Source organism: Ovis aries, chromosome 8, assembly GCF_016772045.2.
Source record: "Ovis aries strain OAR_USU_Benz2616 breed Rambouillet chromosome 8, ARS-UI_Ramb_v3.0, whole genome shotgun sequence".
NCBI classification, from domain to species: Eukaryota; Metazoa; Chordata; class Mammalia; order Artiodactyla; family Bovidae; genus Ovis; species Ovis aries.
In genome coordinates, this window is record NC_056061.1 from 60716024 (window position 1) to 60733095 (window position 17072).

General features: G+C 37.6%; 1 protein-coding gene across 23 annotated transcripts in view; it reads right to left on the reverse strand.

Annotated features, from left to right (window-relative positions):
• The window catches only part of AHI1 (Abelson helper integration site 1), a 216515-nt gene that overhangs the window by 118627 nt on the left and 80816 nt on the right, over positions 1 to 17072 (reverse strand). For 13 of the 23 annotated variants that reach the window (XR_006060634.1, XR_003590152.2, XR_009601649.1 and 10 more), the window contains 3 exons: positions 12906 to 13102; positions 10013 to 10078; positions 8098 to 8124 (listed from right to left, as the gene is read on the reverse strand). Coding sequence is in view for 19 of the 23 variants with exons in the window: in XM_060419697.1 (XP_060275680.1) it covers positions 8098 to 8124; positions 10013 to 10078; positions 12906 to 13102 (290 nt within the window). In the remaining 4 variants the exon portion in view is untranslated. The remainder of the gene's footprint in view (positions 1 to 8097; positions 8125 to 10012; positions 10079 to 12905; positions 13103 to 17072) is intronic. The other 10 variants (XM_060419704.1, XM_060419699.1, XM_042253505.1 and 7 more) reach the window with 1 other exon arrangement.

Genomic DNA, 17072 nt, shown 5'->3' on the forward strand with positions numbered 1-17072 from the left:
CCCATCATCAACTATTCCACCAGATAAAATCTATACTTTTTAGTATGGCAAACAAAGCTTTCTATATTATAACAACTACTGGCTTTCCAACCTTACAGCTCTATCTCCTATGTTCCAGCTGCAACAAATTGCATATTGATCCCCAGACATTCCACACTGCTTCATGTCTCTGTGACTCAGTTCATGCGTTTCCTGTTTCCTGGAATGTGCTTCCTTCCTGGCTCCATCTTCCTTTTTGATACTGGCTTCTTCTCCAAGCCTAAGCTCAAGTGTTACATCAGGCACAAAAAGTCTTTCAGACTTTCCCATTAGAACTTATCTCCTCCTACTTTCAGCCAGCTCAGTTGCTCAGTCCTGTCCAACTTCTTTGCGACCCCATGGACTGCAGCATACCAGGCTTCCCTGTCCATCACCAACTCCTGGAGCTTGTTCAAACTCATGTCCATCGAGTCGGTGATGCCATCCAACCATCTCATCCTCTGTCATTCCCTTCTCCTCCCACATTCAATCTCTCCCAGCATCAGAGGCTTTTCCAATCAGTCAGTTCTTCCCATCAGGTGGCCAAAGTATTGGAGCTTCAGCTTCAGCATCAGTCCTTCCAATGAATATTCAGGACACATTTCCTTTAGGATTGACTGCTTTGATCTCCTTGCAGTATCCATACATCAGAACTGGAAAAACCACAGCTTTGACTAGACTGACCTTTGTTGACCAGATGGACCTCCTTCTTTGTCTCCCCACTATTCCCACACCTTATAGTATCACGGCACTGGCAGTACTTTAGGACGCTTACTTAGTAAGCTATCATCCATGAGACTATAATCTTTTTGAGGGTAAGAGACAGGTTTTGTTTATATACATTTGTTAAGTAAATGGCTGGTATAACCTTATAAAAAGTCAAACTCATTAATACATATGAAAGCAGTGCATGTTTTAAAACCTTACCCAAATTTAAGGTGGTATTTATATTCAAGACTTCTCAAATGTAACTGACTTTTTGATGATAAGAATTACAGAATAATGGGCTTAAAAGTAAGAAACTCAATACCCATATTTAAATCTAGAAACAGGGGTATGAAATAATAGAAAAATATATACATATAGGTCTCTGGCCCTAGTTCTTGGCACAGAACTCCTAAAACTGTTGTCATTTCTTAAGTGATAAGAGCACTAGGAGCATCTTTTGTTCTTCTATTTTATCTTTGACTCTGATTCCGTAGCTGAAATTGAAAGCTAAAGTGTTAGTCACTCAGCTGTGTCTGACTCTTTGCAACCCCATGGACTATAACCTCCTACTATGGAATTCTCCAGGCAGGAATACTGGAGAGGAAGAAATAAACCCATGCACTATGGGTACCTTATTTTTGACAAAGAAGGGAAGAATATTAAATGGAGTAAAGACAGTCTCTTCAATAAATGGTGCTGGGAAAACTGGACAGATATATGTAAAAGAGTGTTAGAACACTTCCTAACACATACACAAAAATAAACTCAAAACAGATTAAAGACCTAAATGTAAGACCAGAAACTATAAAACTCTTAGAGGAAAAACATAGGCAGGACACTCGATGACATAAACCAAAGCAAGATCCACTATGACCCACCTCCTAGAGGTAATGGAAATAAAAACAAAAGTAAACAAGTGGGACATGATTAAACTTAAAAGCTTTTGCACAGCAAAGGAAACTATAAGCAAAGTGAAAAGATAACCCTCAGAATGGGAGAAAATAACAGCAAATGAAACAACTGACAAAGGATTCATTTCCAAAATATACAAGCAGCTCATACAACTCAATGCTAGAAAAACAAACAACCCAAACAGAAAGTGGGAAAAAGACCTAAACAGACATTTCTTCAAAGAAAACATACAGATGGCTAACAAACACACGAAAAGATCCTCAACATCGCTCATTATTAGAGAAATGCAAATCAAAACCACAATGAGATATCACCTCACACAGGTCAGAATGGTTATCATCAAAAAGTCTACAAACAATAAATGCTGGAGAGGGTGTGGAGAAAAGGGAATGCTCTTGCACTGTTGGTGGGAATGTAAGTTGATACAGCCACTATGGAAGACAGTATGGAGATTCTTTAAAAAACTAGGAATAAAACCACCATATGACCCAGCATGGAACAACAGACTGGTTCTAAATAGGAAAAGGAGTACGTCAAGGCTGTATATTGTCACCCTGATTATTTAACTTGTATGCATGGTACTACATCATGAAAAATGCTGGGCTGGATGAAGCACAAGCTGGAATCAAGATTGCCAGGAGAAATAACAATAATCTCAGATATGTAGATGACACCACCCTTATGGCAGAAAGTGAAGAGGAGCTAAAAAGCCTCTTGATGAAAGTGAAAGAGGAGAGTGAAAAAGTTGGCTTAAAGCTCAACATTCAGAAAACTAAGATCATGGCATCTGGTCCCATCAGTTCATGGCAAATAGCTGGAGAAACAGTGGAAACAGTGGCAGACTTTATTTTGGGGGGCACCAAAATCACTGCAGATGGTGACTGCAGCCATAAAAATAAAAGACGCTTACTCCTTGGAAGGAAAGTTATGACCAACCTAGACAGCATATTAAAAAGCAGAGACATTACTTTGCCAACAAAAGTCCATCTAATTAAGGCTATGGTTTTTCTAGTAGTCATGTATGGATGTGAGAGTTGGACAATAAAGAAAGCTGAGTGCAGAAGAATTGATGCTTTTGAACTGTGGTGTTGGAGAAGCCTCTTCAGAGTCCGTTGGACTGCAAGGAGATCCAACCAGTCCATCCTAAAAGAGATCAGTCCTGGGTGTTCATTGGAAGGGCTGATGTTGAAGCTGAAACTCCAATACTTTGGCCACCTGATGCAAAGAACTGACTCATTTGAAAAGATGCTGATGCTGGGAAAGATTGAAGGCGGGAGGAGAAGGGGATAACAGAGGATAAGATGGTTGCATGGCATCACTGACTCAATAGACATGAATCTGAGCAAGCTCCGGGAGTTGGTGATGGACAGGGAGGCCCGGCGTGCTGCAGCCCATGGGGTTGTGAAGAGCTGGACATGACTGAGTGACTGAACTGAACTGAATACACATGACATTAATAATTGAAAAAAAAAGATAAAAGTCCTCTGGCTTCAAGAAGCTTATAGAGAAGTAGGGAAATTCAGACATGTAAAGATTAGAGCTGGAAACAATACCATGTAAAATCTAAAAAAACAGAAAGAAGGAAGAGAGGAGAGGAAGATGAGAGGAAAGAAAAAATAGAATTGTTCCTCCCTGAGGAAATTCATACTTTAATTCTGGAGAATATAGGCAAAATTAATTATAATTTAAGGCAGAATAAACTCAATTAAATAACATGCCAAGTATGAATCAATGTGTCTGGGAACATGAGAAAAACAGATTAATCCCATTTTTGAGGAATCATACAAAGCTTAATGGAAAGAGATTCCTCCAGGCAATACCATTTCTGATATGATTCAATCCGTCTCTAAACAAAGGAAAGAGCAAGGAAATTTGGAAATTATAAGTTTATGTGAGAGCAATGGAAGACTTCTAATACCAATTACTGTCTCGGAAGTAATGAGATGAGAACTCTTTTTATCTTTCCATCATCAAATCTTTATCTGAGCATCTACCCATAGTTTCTACCTATGTGCCTATCAGAGAGGATGAACACTCCTCTTAAAGGCCAGTTTCTCCACTGGCATTCAGAATTTGATTCCCTCTCATTTCTTCAAGGACTTGAGTCCAGCAATAACCACCTCCATGAGACGTTATCAATTTCTCCGTCACCACTGAATTATTCCCAGCAGCAAATAAACATACTTTAATATTGTCCATCTAATGTTCTCCAGTTGCTGCTTCTCTGCTCCTCAGTTAAAATTTCTTAAAATAATGGTCTACACAGTCTCTGCTTTATCGACTCTCATTCTGTCTTCAACCCACTTTTCTCTCAACCACTCACTGAAACAGCACTCATCTAGGAAACCAAAGGACATCATCCTGCCAATTTTCTGTCCTCGTTTTACTCATTCACTCAATAGAATGTGACTGCTTATCACTCCTCTTCCTTAAAATACTTCCTGTGAGATTTCCTGACATACTCTCTTCAGGGTCTCAGGTACTTAGCTATACTCTCTCTCCAGGTGATCGTACCAAATCTGACAGTTTAGAACAAATACAGCTTTTACCCTGAGCTCTCTCCAGGGCTCAAGACTCAAATATCCAATTGCTTACTTCTCAGCTACATTCATATAGAAAACTCCATTCCAGCAGTCCTCATCTCATTAAAAAGCTCTACCAGCATCTACACAGTGGCTATAAGCAGCAACACAGAAGTGATGTCTAATTTCTCCTTCTCTCACTTACACCACATCTAATCCATCACCATGTTGTGCTGAATCTACTTCTAAAATACATCCTAAATCTGTCCACTGCTTGCACTCCCATTATTACAACTCTTAAACCAATTCAAGGATTAGACTGAAGTGGCTTTAATGCCAGGTGGCCTATGATCACATAAGCAAAACAAAATCTAAGCCTGTAAATACTTCGAGGTTTCAACACTGAAACCTAAAGACAACTAATCCCAATAGCCAACTGGGCTTTAAACTATAGCCAATCAGTAACTTCCTTGTTCTGCTCCTGCCTTTTCTCTCTAGGAGTCTTTCCCCATCTCCTGCTGGTGAAAAGCTTCTAAATGACCCTAGGCTTGGCCCTAACCAATTCGAATTTGATTTTTGCTCAAAGAAAACTCTCCTAAAATGTTTAATATGCCTCAGTTAACCTTGTAACACCATCCTAGTATAGGCCACAATCTCCTCTTCCTTGAACTGAAGACTGTTACTCGCCTTTTAAAATCCATTCTCAAAAATAAATAAATAAATAAATAAATAAATAAAATAAAATCCATTCTCATGTTCTTTCCAGCTTAACATCTCAGTCACTTGTTTCTCTAATATCCTAAACTCCTTACTGAAGGATAGTAGAATATGCCACCCAAAAATGTGCCTCTTTTGCATAAGGATTACTTTGAGAAACTATAAACACAGGCATTCTGAACACAGAGTAGAAGCTATCTTTTGTAAGAGAGACAGACATTAGAACGGAGTTCTGTACCAGGAAAAAAGCCATTTATCATTAGGAACAACTTTTTCACCTGAGAGACTTATATCTACCAATCAGCTCCTTCTCTTACCTTCTCTTGAGTTGCCTTCTGCCCCAAAAGTGTCAGAGTCCTCCATCCCTTTTCTAGGCTTAGGATAGTATATAAGTCCCAGCTAACTGGCAGTCTTTGGCATCCCACATCTTTGTGGGGCTCACATACGTATGAAATTAAAATTGCGTTTTTTTCTCCTGTTAATCTGTCTATGCCAATTTAATCCTTAGACCAGTCACAGAACCTATAAGGGCAGAAGGTAAAGCTTTTCCTCCTCTACATTACCATGCTTACAAGACCGTTTAAAAGTCTGGCTTGATCTCCTGAGCTTCTCCCCAACTTGTCATGAAACACTGCTCTTCCTCACTTGCTCACTATCCCACTTAAGATTAGTGATCTTCTTTCTGCTCCTGCAGCATGCCAGTTTAATATCTAGATGAGAACTTTCGCAGGACAGGATCAGTTCCTTATCAAGTGGACTCAAGAAAACACTATTCTAAGCTATGGAAAGCCAGTAATAAATGACCATATATGTTACGAATCTATTTATATTAAATAACCAGTTGGCAAATATATAGAGACAGAAAGTATAAACCACTCCTGCTGGTTACCAGGAGTTTGAGTGCTTTGTTTGGGGGGTGGGGTGTGTGTGCACGTGTGTGTGCCTGTGTGCATGTCCTTACCCAGAAATGGAGAATGACTGCTAAGAGAAAATGGGGTTTCTTTTTGGAGGGAAAAATCTCTCTTTTTGGAGAAACAATAGTGATGGTTGCCAATTCTATGTATATGATAAAACCCATAAACTGTACACTTTGAAAGCATGACTATCGTGGTATGTGTATTATATCTCAAAAAAAGTGAAGTTGCTCAGTTGTGTCCGAGTCTTTGTGACCCCATAGACTGTAGCCTACCAGGCTCCTCTGTCCATGGGATTTTCCAGGCAATAGTACTGGAGTGGATTGCCATTTCCTTCTCCAGAGTATCTTCCCAACCCAGGGGTCAAACCCGGGTCTCCCACATTGTAGGCAGATGCTTTACCGTCTGAGCCACCAGGAAAGCCATCAATAAAACTGTCATTAAAAAAAGAAAATAACTAAAGACACTAGTAGGTTAATCTTTCCATGCTCCTGCTACTGCTTCTAAGTCTCTTCAGTTATGTCCGACTCTTTGTAGCCCATCAGGCTCCTCTGTCCATGGGATTCTCCAGGCAGGAATACTGGAGTGGGTAGCTCTGCCCTCCTCCAGGGGATCTTCCTGACCCAGGGATCAAACCTGCATCTCTTATGTCTTCTGCAGTGGCAGTCAGGTTCTTTGCTACTAGCATCACCTGGGAAGCCCAATCTTTCCATACCTTGACTGATTTCCAAAAATGTCATATTTGCAATCATAATTTATTCTACTTTTTGTTAAGTACTAGGAACACGAAGATGAATGACATGAACCTCTACCCTCAGGAAGTTTCCAGATTAGCAGAGGATGTTCTCCATAAAGCCTTGCCAAATATGTGCAGAACACTTTACTCTTTGGGCATTCAGACAGCATTACAAAAGAGGGGTACATAACATATTTGTAAAAATAAAGAGAAATAGCTCTGAACTGCTAATCAAGAGGATAAACTATTTTTTGACTCCAGTTTTATACACTATACATACTTAAGAACATTTAGTAATCTTGGAGCTACAATCATTACACCAATCATTGCTATCAGGAACAAGTTTCCTGAACATCTGCAGCTCAAGTCAGAATAAAGCTTGTTCTCTTTTTTTCCCCTCATCTTCCTTCCCCTTGTCTCTATTCTATTTCCTGTTGACTTGTGATAATTAGGTAAAAAAGTGATGGGTCCTGACTGATACTGGACAGCTCAGTGATGGGATAAGCCTAGTGTTTTCTGACACATTTCCTCCACAAGATGCCTCATGTGGAACAAGACAATAGCCTACTAACTTCTGTATTCTAAGCACCTGCCACATGGTAGGAGGTATCCGCTGAGTAAAGACAGTATTTCTATTGCACTGACATTACATAAAGCAGGCTTTGACTGTACTAATACCACTTTAATTCTTTCCCTTCCGGAGACCTCACCCTTTTACTTTGTGACAATATATAACCATATATGACAAATAAACGGATATCTCATGATTCACCTGAATTTTGGAAATGGACAGGAGAAAATAAGAGGGAAGAATGGACAAGTGGTGTCATTCCAGCTCTTTTAAATAAAACTTATTTTCTTGACAACTGAGTTGAAGTTTGTACATAAAATAACCTTGCTGGTAAAAGGAAGAAAACTAAAGAAAGCTGCTAGGTTGAAAGCAACTCAGATATAGTTTAGTTGCAATTGTTTACCAACCAAGAGCCTCTTCATATCGATCTCCATTTTCAGACTAACTTTGGGGTCTTGGGCAAATCACTTAAACCTCTCTCGACTTCATTTTCCTCCTTTCTATAAGTGGAATAACAATCATCTCTAACCTGTCTCTCAGGACTGTTACATAGTTAAATGGGAAAGGAAGTATGAAACAAGGCACAAATAATCCAGAGCACAATATATTATTACTGTTTGTGCACAGCTTCCATTCATTTCAAGGCTTATACACTTTACGCCCCATTCACACACTGGAACTGTGCTGGTGTCTCTTACCTATAAAGTATCACATTGTATTTCTCTCAGAGAAGGAAATGATCTTACTCACCCTTTACCCAAAGTATTGATACATCCCAATTCCTTAATATTCTTAAATCTTCAAAAACAGTAAGCTACTTGCTAAATTCTCAGGTTCTACTATTATGATTCCTTGATAAATTCAACACCAATTGTAACAAACAGGTATCAGAAGAAGTTTTTCCAAAAGTTCTATTAAAACTATGAATGGTACGTTTCAATTCTGTGGGTCATCACAATGGAAACTGAAGTTGCCTTCCTGGCATAAAAAACCACTTACCTTCGCTGCACAGGCTTGTATCACCTCCTAAAAGAAACACAATAAAATAAGTAAAGAGATAGCCATAACTTCATTTAAAAATATCAATTCTTTTTAACACATTCAACTATTAATCTTTTTAAAAACCAAAATCAACATCCAGGAGAGTGTTTTTTAATCTCTCACATGCAGGTGTCACTCCGTCCTGTTCCAATGAGCTGCGGAGAGGGTAAAATTAAGAGACTCGGTGACATGACTTTGGTAAATCTAACTTGCCAAAAGAAAAGGCACTGACAAAGAAGACTCTGGAGGGCCCACATGTATCTGCCTGTGTCTCCTCACAGGAGAAAAGTTTGTCTCCTCAATAAACGTAACGTACACACTAAAATTTTGTACTGGAACACTGACATATCTAAAAGACACAGTCTGAACTGCAGTATAGAAGTATCTCCATAAATAACAATACCCATACATATAATTCTCACATTAATAATTTACTCCAGAGGAAATCTAATAATAAACATTTCTGAAGAGCAAAGTATATGACTGGAGGAGCAAAAGAAAGGAATTGCCTACAACTCATGGGATAAGTCCAAAAAAAAGTCACTTTTGAAAAAAGAAATTAGTCAAAGTCAACATAAAATAAATGACTTGAAAATTTGCTGCTAAACAGATACAAATAATACTCAAGTCCAATTAAAGTTAACCAGCATGTATCATCAGTCTAGTATAGAACTAGAGAAAAATGTTAACAATGTGGAGTTTAGAGAAAAAGAGAACTGAAAAAGAACATCCTTTTTTTTTTTTCAAATCCAGAAACTGCAAAGGGACATACCCTACATCTGAATGATATTAGTAATCTCAGTCACTAAAAGGACACAGTAAAACTGACTGGGGCGTGGGATTCTGATGGCCTGGACTAAATCTCAGCTCCAATGTTTCCATTTGTGTAAGATTGGCAACACTGCTTGATCTCTGAAAGCCTCAACTAGAATCTTCTCTAAAATGGGGATAACACTAGCATCTATGTTATAGGATGGTTTTGAGGGTTAAATACAATGAACATGTAAAACACTTAGCACAGTACTGGAAATTCATTATGTCAGTTACTAACCATAATTAAATAGATGTTGCTGCTGCTGCTGCTGCTAAGTTGCTTCAGTTGTGTCTTGACTGTGTGACCCCATAGATGGCAGCCCACCAAGCTCCGCTGTCCCTGGGATTTTCCAGGCAAGAATACTGGAGTGGGTTGCCATTTCCTTCTCCAATTCATGAAAGTGAAAAGTGAAAGTGAAGTCGCTCAGTTGTGTCTGACTCGTAGCAACTGCATGGACTGCAGCCTACCAGGCTCCTCTGTCCCATGGGATTTTCCAGGCAAGAGTACTGGAGTGGGTTGCCATTGCCTTCTCTGAAATAAGAGTTAACTATCACTAATTATTATAAGATGAAATCTCCCATGGGATAGAGAAAATTAATTATTTTTTTTCCAAAACTGGCATACAGTATTTTAGTTATTAATTTCTATTTAAAATTTTTTCAGCCACACCATATGCAGTACATGGGATTCTTAGTTTCCCAACCAGGGATCAAACCTGTGCCCCCTACATTGGAAGCACAGAATCTTATTCCACTGGGCCACCAGGGAAGTCTCTAAAACATTTTTTAAACCCATTCAAACCCTATGACTCTGTGATCACTGACCTAGATAGTAGGTAAATTTCTAAAAGGGAGAGTGATCTTGAGTGCTCAGGCAGCTGAAGAGGTATACTTTTCATTGTAAGATATTTAAGTTTATAGGAGAGCAACTTTTTGTAGGACCGCTTACTCTTAGCAGGTACCCCAGATTCTGAGGATCTCTGGATATACTGATAAGACCAAAATTCTGAGTCTGAAACCTTAGAATGAGCAGTGTCACTGCTCTCAAGATTCTGTCTACCTGTGAGGTCTTCGCTGGGTTGCAGAGCCTTGTAGGTGATGCTGCAGCGGTAGCACAGTGCTGGCTCTGTTAAGTATGAAACAGCTGAGTTTTATTATGAGTAAATGATAAAGCTACCAAGAACAGCAAATTATCTATTTTTGGCAACTTTTACTCATTCATGAGTAAACACCTATGAAATGTCTGTGGAGCTGAACTTATTATGCAAAATTCACACATACACAAATCACACCCTAAACTTGAACTATATTTTCTTAGAAAAACATTCCTTCTGTGGTTACAAAGAATGAAGTATAATCAGGGATACAGTCTTATATAATATAGAATAATACAGTTTTCTCTATTAGACTTCTACATAGAAGACCAATGACAGAGTCTCTTATAAACTAAGTAACAGAAACCTAACAGAAAAAGGAATCTGGGGTCTACTGAAATGGAGAAGACTCTCGAGAGTCCTGTGGACAGCAAGGAGGTCAAATCAGTCAATCCTAAAGGAAATCAACCCTAAATATTCATTGGAAGGACTGCTGCTGAAGCTGAAGCTCTAATACTTTGACCACCTAATGCAAAGAGCCAACTCACTGGAAAAGACCCTGATGCTGGGAAAGACTGAGGGCAGGCGGAGAAGGAGGTGACAGGATGAGATGGTTGGATGGCATCACCGACTCAATGGACATGAGTTTGAGCAAATTCCAGAAGACAGGAAAGGACAAGGAAGCCTGACATGCTGCAGTCCGTGGGACTGCAAAGAGTCGGACAAGACTAAGCGATTGAACAATAACAAACAAAACACAGTTCAGGAAATATGAGAAAAAGCACTGTGACCAAAGGTGGGAATCTAGCGAACCTAAATGCCTGCAAAATGTAAACAGAATGGAGCTTCCGTGGGAACAAAGATGACATTTTGCTTTTACTCCCATACATACTACTTACATTCTGAGAGAAAACAATCTGCAGAGAACATTTGAAAAAAAGTTCAAAGAATTCTCTTAACACGGGAAATATATGGTTTTACAAAACCACAGCACATAGACAAGGCTTTCATTTCCAAAGGAAGCCTCGATCTACCTCAATCCCAAAGCGTACATCTGAATAATTTTTAAAAGTAAAGTTTAGCAAAAGCTAAATAAATCAATGATTCTAAAACAAAAAGCTTTTCGCTTATAATAAAGTATCAGTTTATTTCAGTTTATTTCCCCCTTGCCTTTGATTTCATATCTTAAAAAATATTTTTCTGAAATACATTAAAAAAAATTTTTCCTGTACATCTACTTTCATTTGTTCTTACATCCTTTCATTTATCTGAGGATGACAGCTATAAAAGATGGTGCAGGTAAAAAGCTCCAAGACCAAGGTGATTCCAGAATGTTAAGCTTTACAGTGTAAAGACTGACAGGCTGTAGGAAATTTTTTTTTATATGTCTGTCTGTGAGTTGCTCTTAGGTCTATAGATGAAGTCATATTGCCATGCAATATTTTAGACAAGGCCACCTTTTTGTCCCCCTACTGAATAAATATTTTTCTCTAAATTTTAAAACTCCATTTATCTATTCATACTTCCTCTTAAAATTTGGAACACAATGCATTATTCAGTTATTTTAAAATGTTAAAATATATAGATTTACAACATTAAAATCATTAATTTATAGTCATATATTCTAAAATTTATATGAGACATATAAATTCCCCCATATTCCAACTAAACCTAATCCCCCTTGCCTGTGTGATCTGCATAACTCACACTCTATAACTCTATAAAAAAGGAAAAGGAGAGAGGTAGAAAATACAGTCCAAACTAAAGATGTCTCAATGTAGTTCTTCCTATGTTTGGTTTAAAACTGGTCAATATTCCTATCAAAGGAGGAGAAGAAGGGATGATTTATTAAGTGCCAGGCAATGCACCAAAAGGGGGAACACAACAAAAAACAAGCCTGTGAAGTCCATGTCTTTAGGGCTAATTCTCAGTAAAAGAATTATTATGGTCAAAGAGTATAAGGATTTTTAAGGATGTTCTACCTTCTCAATACATTTTACCACTTAACTTTGAGAAAGACTGTATAGTAATTTATCACTAACAGAATAAAACAGGACTTTTAACCAAGCATTGTCCTTCTCATTTTTATCATCTATTTTCCAGTTTTGCAGCAAATATCTGGTTTTGGTGGCACTACCTTTCTTAGAAGTGAGATGGAACTGTAAAATACGTTTATGAAACACTTGTACCTATTCTTTATGGAAGTACATGTTTATTTCTTTTATCCATTTCCTAATTGAAGTCTCACTACTTTGTTTTTTAGTTCTTGCATATTAAGAAGGCTGTTTCTTTTATATTTTAAGTATTTTTCCAGGCTGGTTGGTTGTCGTACGCGTGTGTGCCTATATGCTATATATGTGCCTATAGACACATACTTTTGAAATAGAGAAACAGGTCTTGGGCTGATAGTTACAGAATCTATCAGGCCAGGAAAACATAATAGATTATCCTAAGTTTAGTTTGCTTACTGAAGTCAGTGATTTTAAAACAAGTACCAGAAAGTAACTATGCACATAGAAGAAGGCCTAGTTTTAAGTAACTACTGGAATTGCCTAGTGGTTTGGGTGGCAAAGAATCTGCCTGCAATGCAGGAGACCTGAGTTCAATCCCTGGGTTGGGAAGATCTTCTGGAGGAGGGCATGGCAATCCACTCCAGTATTCTTGCCTGGAGAATCTACATGGACAGAGGAGCATGGTGGGCTATATAGTCCATGGGGTCACAAAGAGTTGGATATGACTAAGTGACTAACACTCACTTTTTCCATTCAATTAATATTTATTGGCATGGGTGTGTAAAACAGGATTGAAATAGTTTTAAAGTTTCCAAATTGTCTACTGCATAAAATGAAATAAACATACTGTGACAGAATCGATTTTCTGTTTCACTTGTTGCATCTTCACTGAAGAATGTTCAGTGGGAACACAGTCATCAGTCTGAAAGGATCCTTGACGAGGCAGTTTAGGGCAGGTGCATAAAGCACCCTGACTTTGGTGTATTCCAGGATATGGAAAGGTTCCGTTGTAACATCGGAACATTTCAGCCTCCTGCTGGGCAACTGGGAAAAAAAACAAGTCCATGATTAGTTAATCATCACAGTAAAAGTACAATGGAAAAATTAAGCCATGAAACGGAAGCATTAAACACATGATCAGAAAGTGCATAAAACATTTTAAATACTGCATAATAATAATACAACATGACTGACAAAACCATAAAGAAGGAAACGAACTGATTTCACAGGTAACCTCATAAGGCCATGCAGTATCTGGGACTGGTAAATATAACACACTGGAATAAGATCCTAGCTTTAAAGAGATACATACAGAACACACAGTACAAAAAAAAAACACAAAATAGAATTAAAGAAAATATAAAAACAATAAAAATGATTATTCACAAACCTATCTTTTAAAACAACTGTTTTCATATTTCTATGCCCCTCCTAATCTTTATCCATATGTACATTTTATGTAAGGTTATGAGTGTAAATACAATTTAACAGTTTTTCAATTTAAATGTAATTTTTTTCTATTTCTACAACTGCATAATTACCATTTATAAATGCCTTACAATATCTCATTGAAAGAAGCACCACAGTTTATTTATGTATTCTCCTATTGTTAAATACTTACAATGTTTTCTATTTTCCCTCATTATAGACCATATGTAGCAAAGAAAAGTGAAAGAAAGTGCTAAATTGCTCAGTCTGAGTCTGACTCTTTGCAACCCCACAGACGATAGCCCACCAGGCTTGTCTGTGCATGGAATTCTCCAGGCAAGAATATTGCAGCGGGTTGCCATGACCTCCTCCAGGGGATCTTCCTGACCCAGGGATCAAACCCAGGTCTTCTACATTGCAGGCAGTTTCTTTAGTGTCTGAGCCACCTGGGAAGTATGTGAGTAAGTGCTTTTGTAGTTTGTTTTTTTAAAGGAGGTTTTCCTTTGGATTAATTCTCTAGAGTGGAACAGAAGGCTCACAAGTTGAATGTTTTTGATGACAGGGGCGATGAGGAGTGGAAGGAGGAGGAAGGAAATAGCACCTCTATTGTAACTCTGTGATTTTCAGGATGCTTTCACAGGCATCTCATTTAAAATAAATGGATTTGAAATTTTTTAAATGCCTGTAAGTACAAAGGGAAAAAAAAGTAATCATTTAAAATAGTATTACCTTGATTATATAATTATGCAACTTAAAAATCCATAGAAGAAAAAATGGCAGTTTTGGACTTCATAAAAATTTCAAAGTCTGTTCTTTAAAGTTCTTAAGACAGAAGAAAAGCCAAAAACAGGGAGAAATACTTGCAAGTCACATATCTGACAGCACCACATGTACAAAGGAAACCTAACTCTCAAAGGTCAACAATCAGAGAACAAACAAGCCCATTTTATAAGCGGGCAAGAGATTCGAACATACAATTGACTGAAAAAGAAATATGGATGGTGAGCACCAAAAAGGTGGTTACCATCATTAGTCATTAAAGATAGGGAAATTAAAATCAAAATGAAATAGCCCTCTACCCAGTTACAAAGTCTAAAATTAAAAGGATTACCCATTTCAAATTTTGAAAAGATACAGAGATACTGAAACATAGACTACTGGTAGGAAAATTAAATGATACAACCAGTTTAGACAACAGTTTGGCAGCTTCTTAAAACATACGTCTGCAAAGAGATCCAGCCCTTCTACTCTTGCGAATTTACTCAAGAGAAATAAAAACATATGTTTATACAAACACATGTAGGTGAATATTCATAGCACCTTTATTTGTAGTAGCTAAAAACTAAATAAAACTCAAATGCCCATCAACAGGTGAATGGAAAAACAAACCATGATATAGCAATACAATAAAATAATACTCAGAAATAAAAAAGAACTATTGATAAACTCTAAAACACAAAGTAATACAAACTTCAAAGTAAGTATGAGTGACAGAAGCCAGAACAACAACAACAAAATGAGCATATGGCATATACTGTTTCGCTTATATACAAATCTAGAAAATTCAAAATAATTCAGTGTTTGCCTCATGGGAGGAGGAGGTAGGGAGATGACTAAGGAGCACAAAGTAACTTTGGGGGACGATGGATATGTTCATTATCTTGATTGAGGTGATAGTCTTACAAGTATATAAATATGACTTGACCTATCAGCGTGTACTTTTAAAATATATGCAGTTTAGGGGGACTTCCCTGGAGGTACAGTGATTAAAATTCTGCCTTACAATGCAAGGTGGATCCCTGGTTACGGAGCTAAAATCCCACATGCCTAGAAGCCAAAAAACCAAAACATAAAACAGAAATGATATTGTAACAAATTCAATAAAAACTTTAAAATGGTCCACACTAAAAAAAAAATCTAAAAAGAAAATATATATATATACAGTTTATTGTCAGTTATACCTCGATAAAACTGCTAACAGAAAGTGATAGAAGGGGTTATTATTCAGAATCTCTACCAAATCAATTAAAACTAAATAATCCAACAGAAAAATGGGCAAATGACAGTTATAGAAAAATCACAAAACAAGAACTATATAGCCAACCTTACTAATAATTAAAGCAGAAATAAGGAGAAAAAGGCAAATTGGAAAGTTCTGTTTCTTTTATTGCCTATTCCACTAACCCACTGTACCTCAAGATATTTTTTTCCCAAGGAATAAACTGAGTAAGGGTAGGCAGGTGTGTACTAAAGTATTGCTTAAAATAATGAAAAACATATAACAGTGGAACTGTGCAACCACAGTTGTTTAAATAAATCAGTGTATTCATTTAATGAAACGGAATTCAGCCACTAAAATTATGTACATATGTATAATTATCACGATGGAAAGTTTCTCACAATATATTATTAATCAGAAGAAAAAAGTTTATAAAGCAGTATCATGAATATACAAAAAGATGATCACTTTTTAAAAAAGTCATCAACCTTGGTTTCAAGAAGAATGGACTTGAGAAGGCATGTATAAACAATTTTAGGTCTTTAATCTTTATATTCATGTACTACTTCATTCCGACTACTTCATTCACAGGTTCTAAGTGAGGAATAGCTCAAGGACAGTAGGGGCTCTCTGCCTGCAGACTTTGATAGTGGTAAAACCAGGGGACGAAATTGAAGGAGACCACCTTACCACTTACCCTTGTAGTGATGCGCATTCCTCAGCACCAATTACTGTTCTCAGTTGGAAGTGTAGCTGTGCCAACACTTAGATTTTTGTGGGTCTGACTATTATCTTTCGGTACACAGTTTGGATTTCTTTTCCTAATACTCAGAACATTTATCTACCTCAAATAGAAGACTGTTTAAAGAACAAAGAGAAACTTTGAAGCTGTAGAAGAAAAGTGCTCAAAGACTGGACGTTTAACACTAGTATCAGTCAGGGATGAATGAATCAAGGTGTAAAAATCATGTTCCATGATCTTTGCCTTCAAAAAGCAAAGATCTTTGCTTTCTAAAATTGTCCTTTCCCTACTGTATAGCCTAGGGAACTCTGCTCAGTGCTATGTGGCAGGCTGAGTGGTGGGAGTTTGGGGAGAATGGATACATGTATTTGTATGGCTGACTCCCTTTGCTGTCCACCTGAAACTATCACAACATTGTTAATTGGCTATATTCCAATACAAAATAAAAAGTTAAAAAAATAAAATTGGCCTTTTCACGTTTCATCAGGTTCTGCTACTATGACTGGAAAGTAAAACTGGGTTTAACTAATTAATGGCATTTTCTGACTCCTTGGGTCATTTAGTCACTAAGCTGTGTCTGACTCTTTTGCGACCCCGTGGACTATAGCCTGCCAGGCTCCTCTGTCCATAGGATTTCCCAGGCAAGAATACTGGAGTGGTTTGCATTTCCTTCTCCAGGGGATCTTCCCAAAGCAGGGATTGAACCCTCGTCTCCTGCATTGGCAGGTGGATTCTTTACCACTAAGCCAACAAGGAAGCCCACAAATACACATTAGTCAAACATGATTTCACTTCATTAGAAGCACCAATGCTAATATAAGCAACAGCTATACAGAATAGTAGGA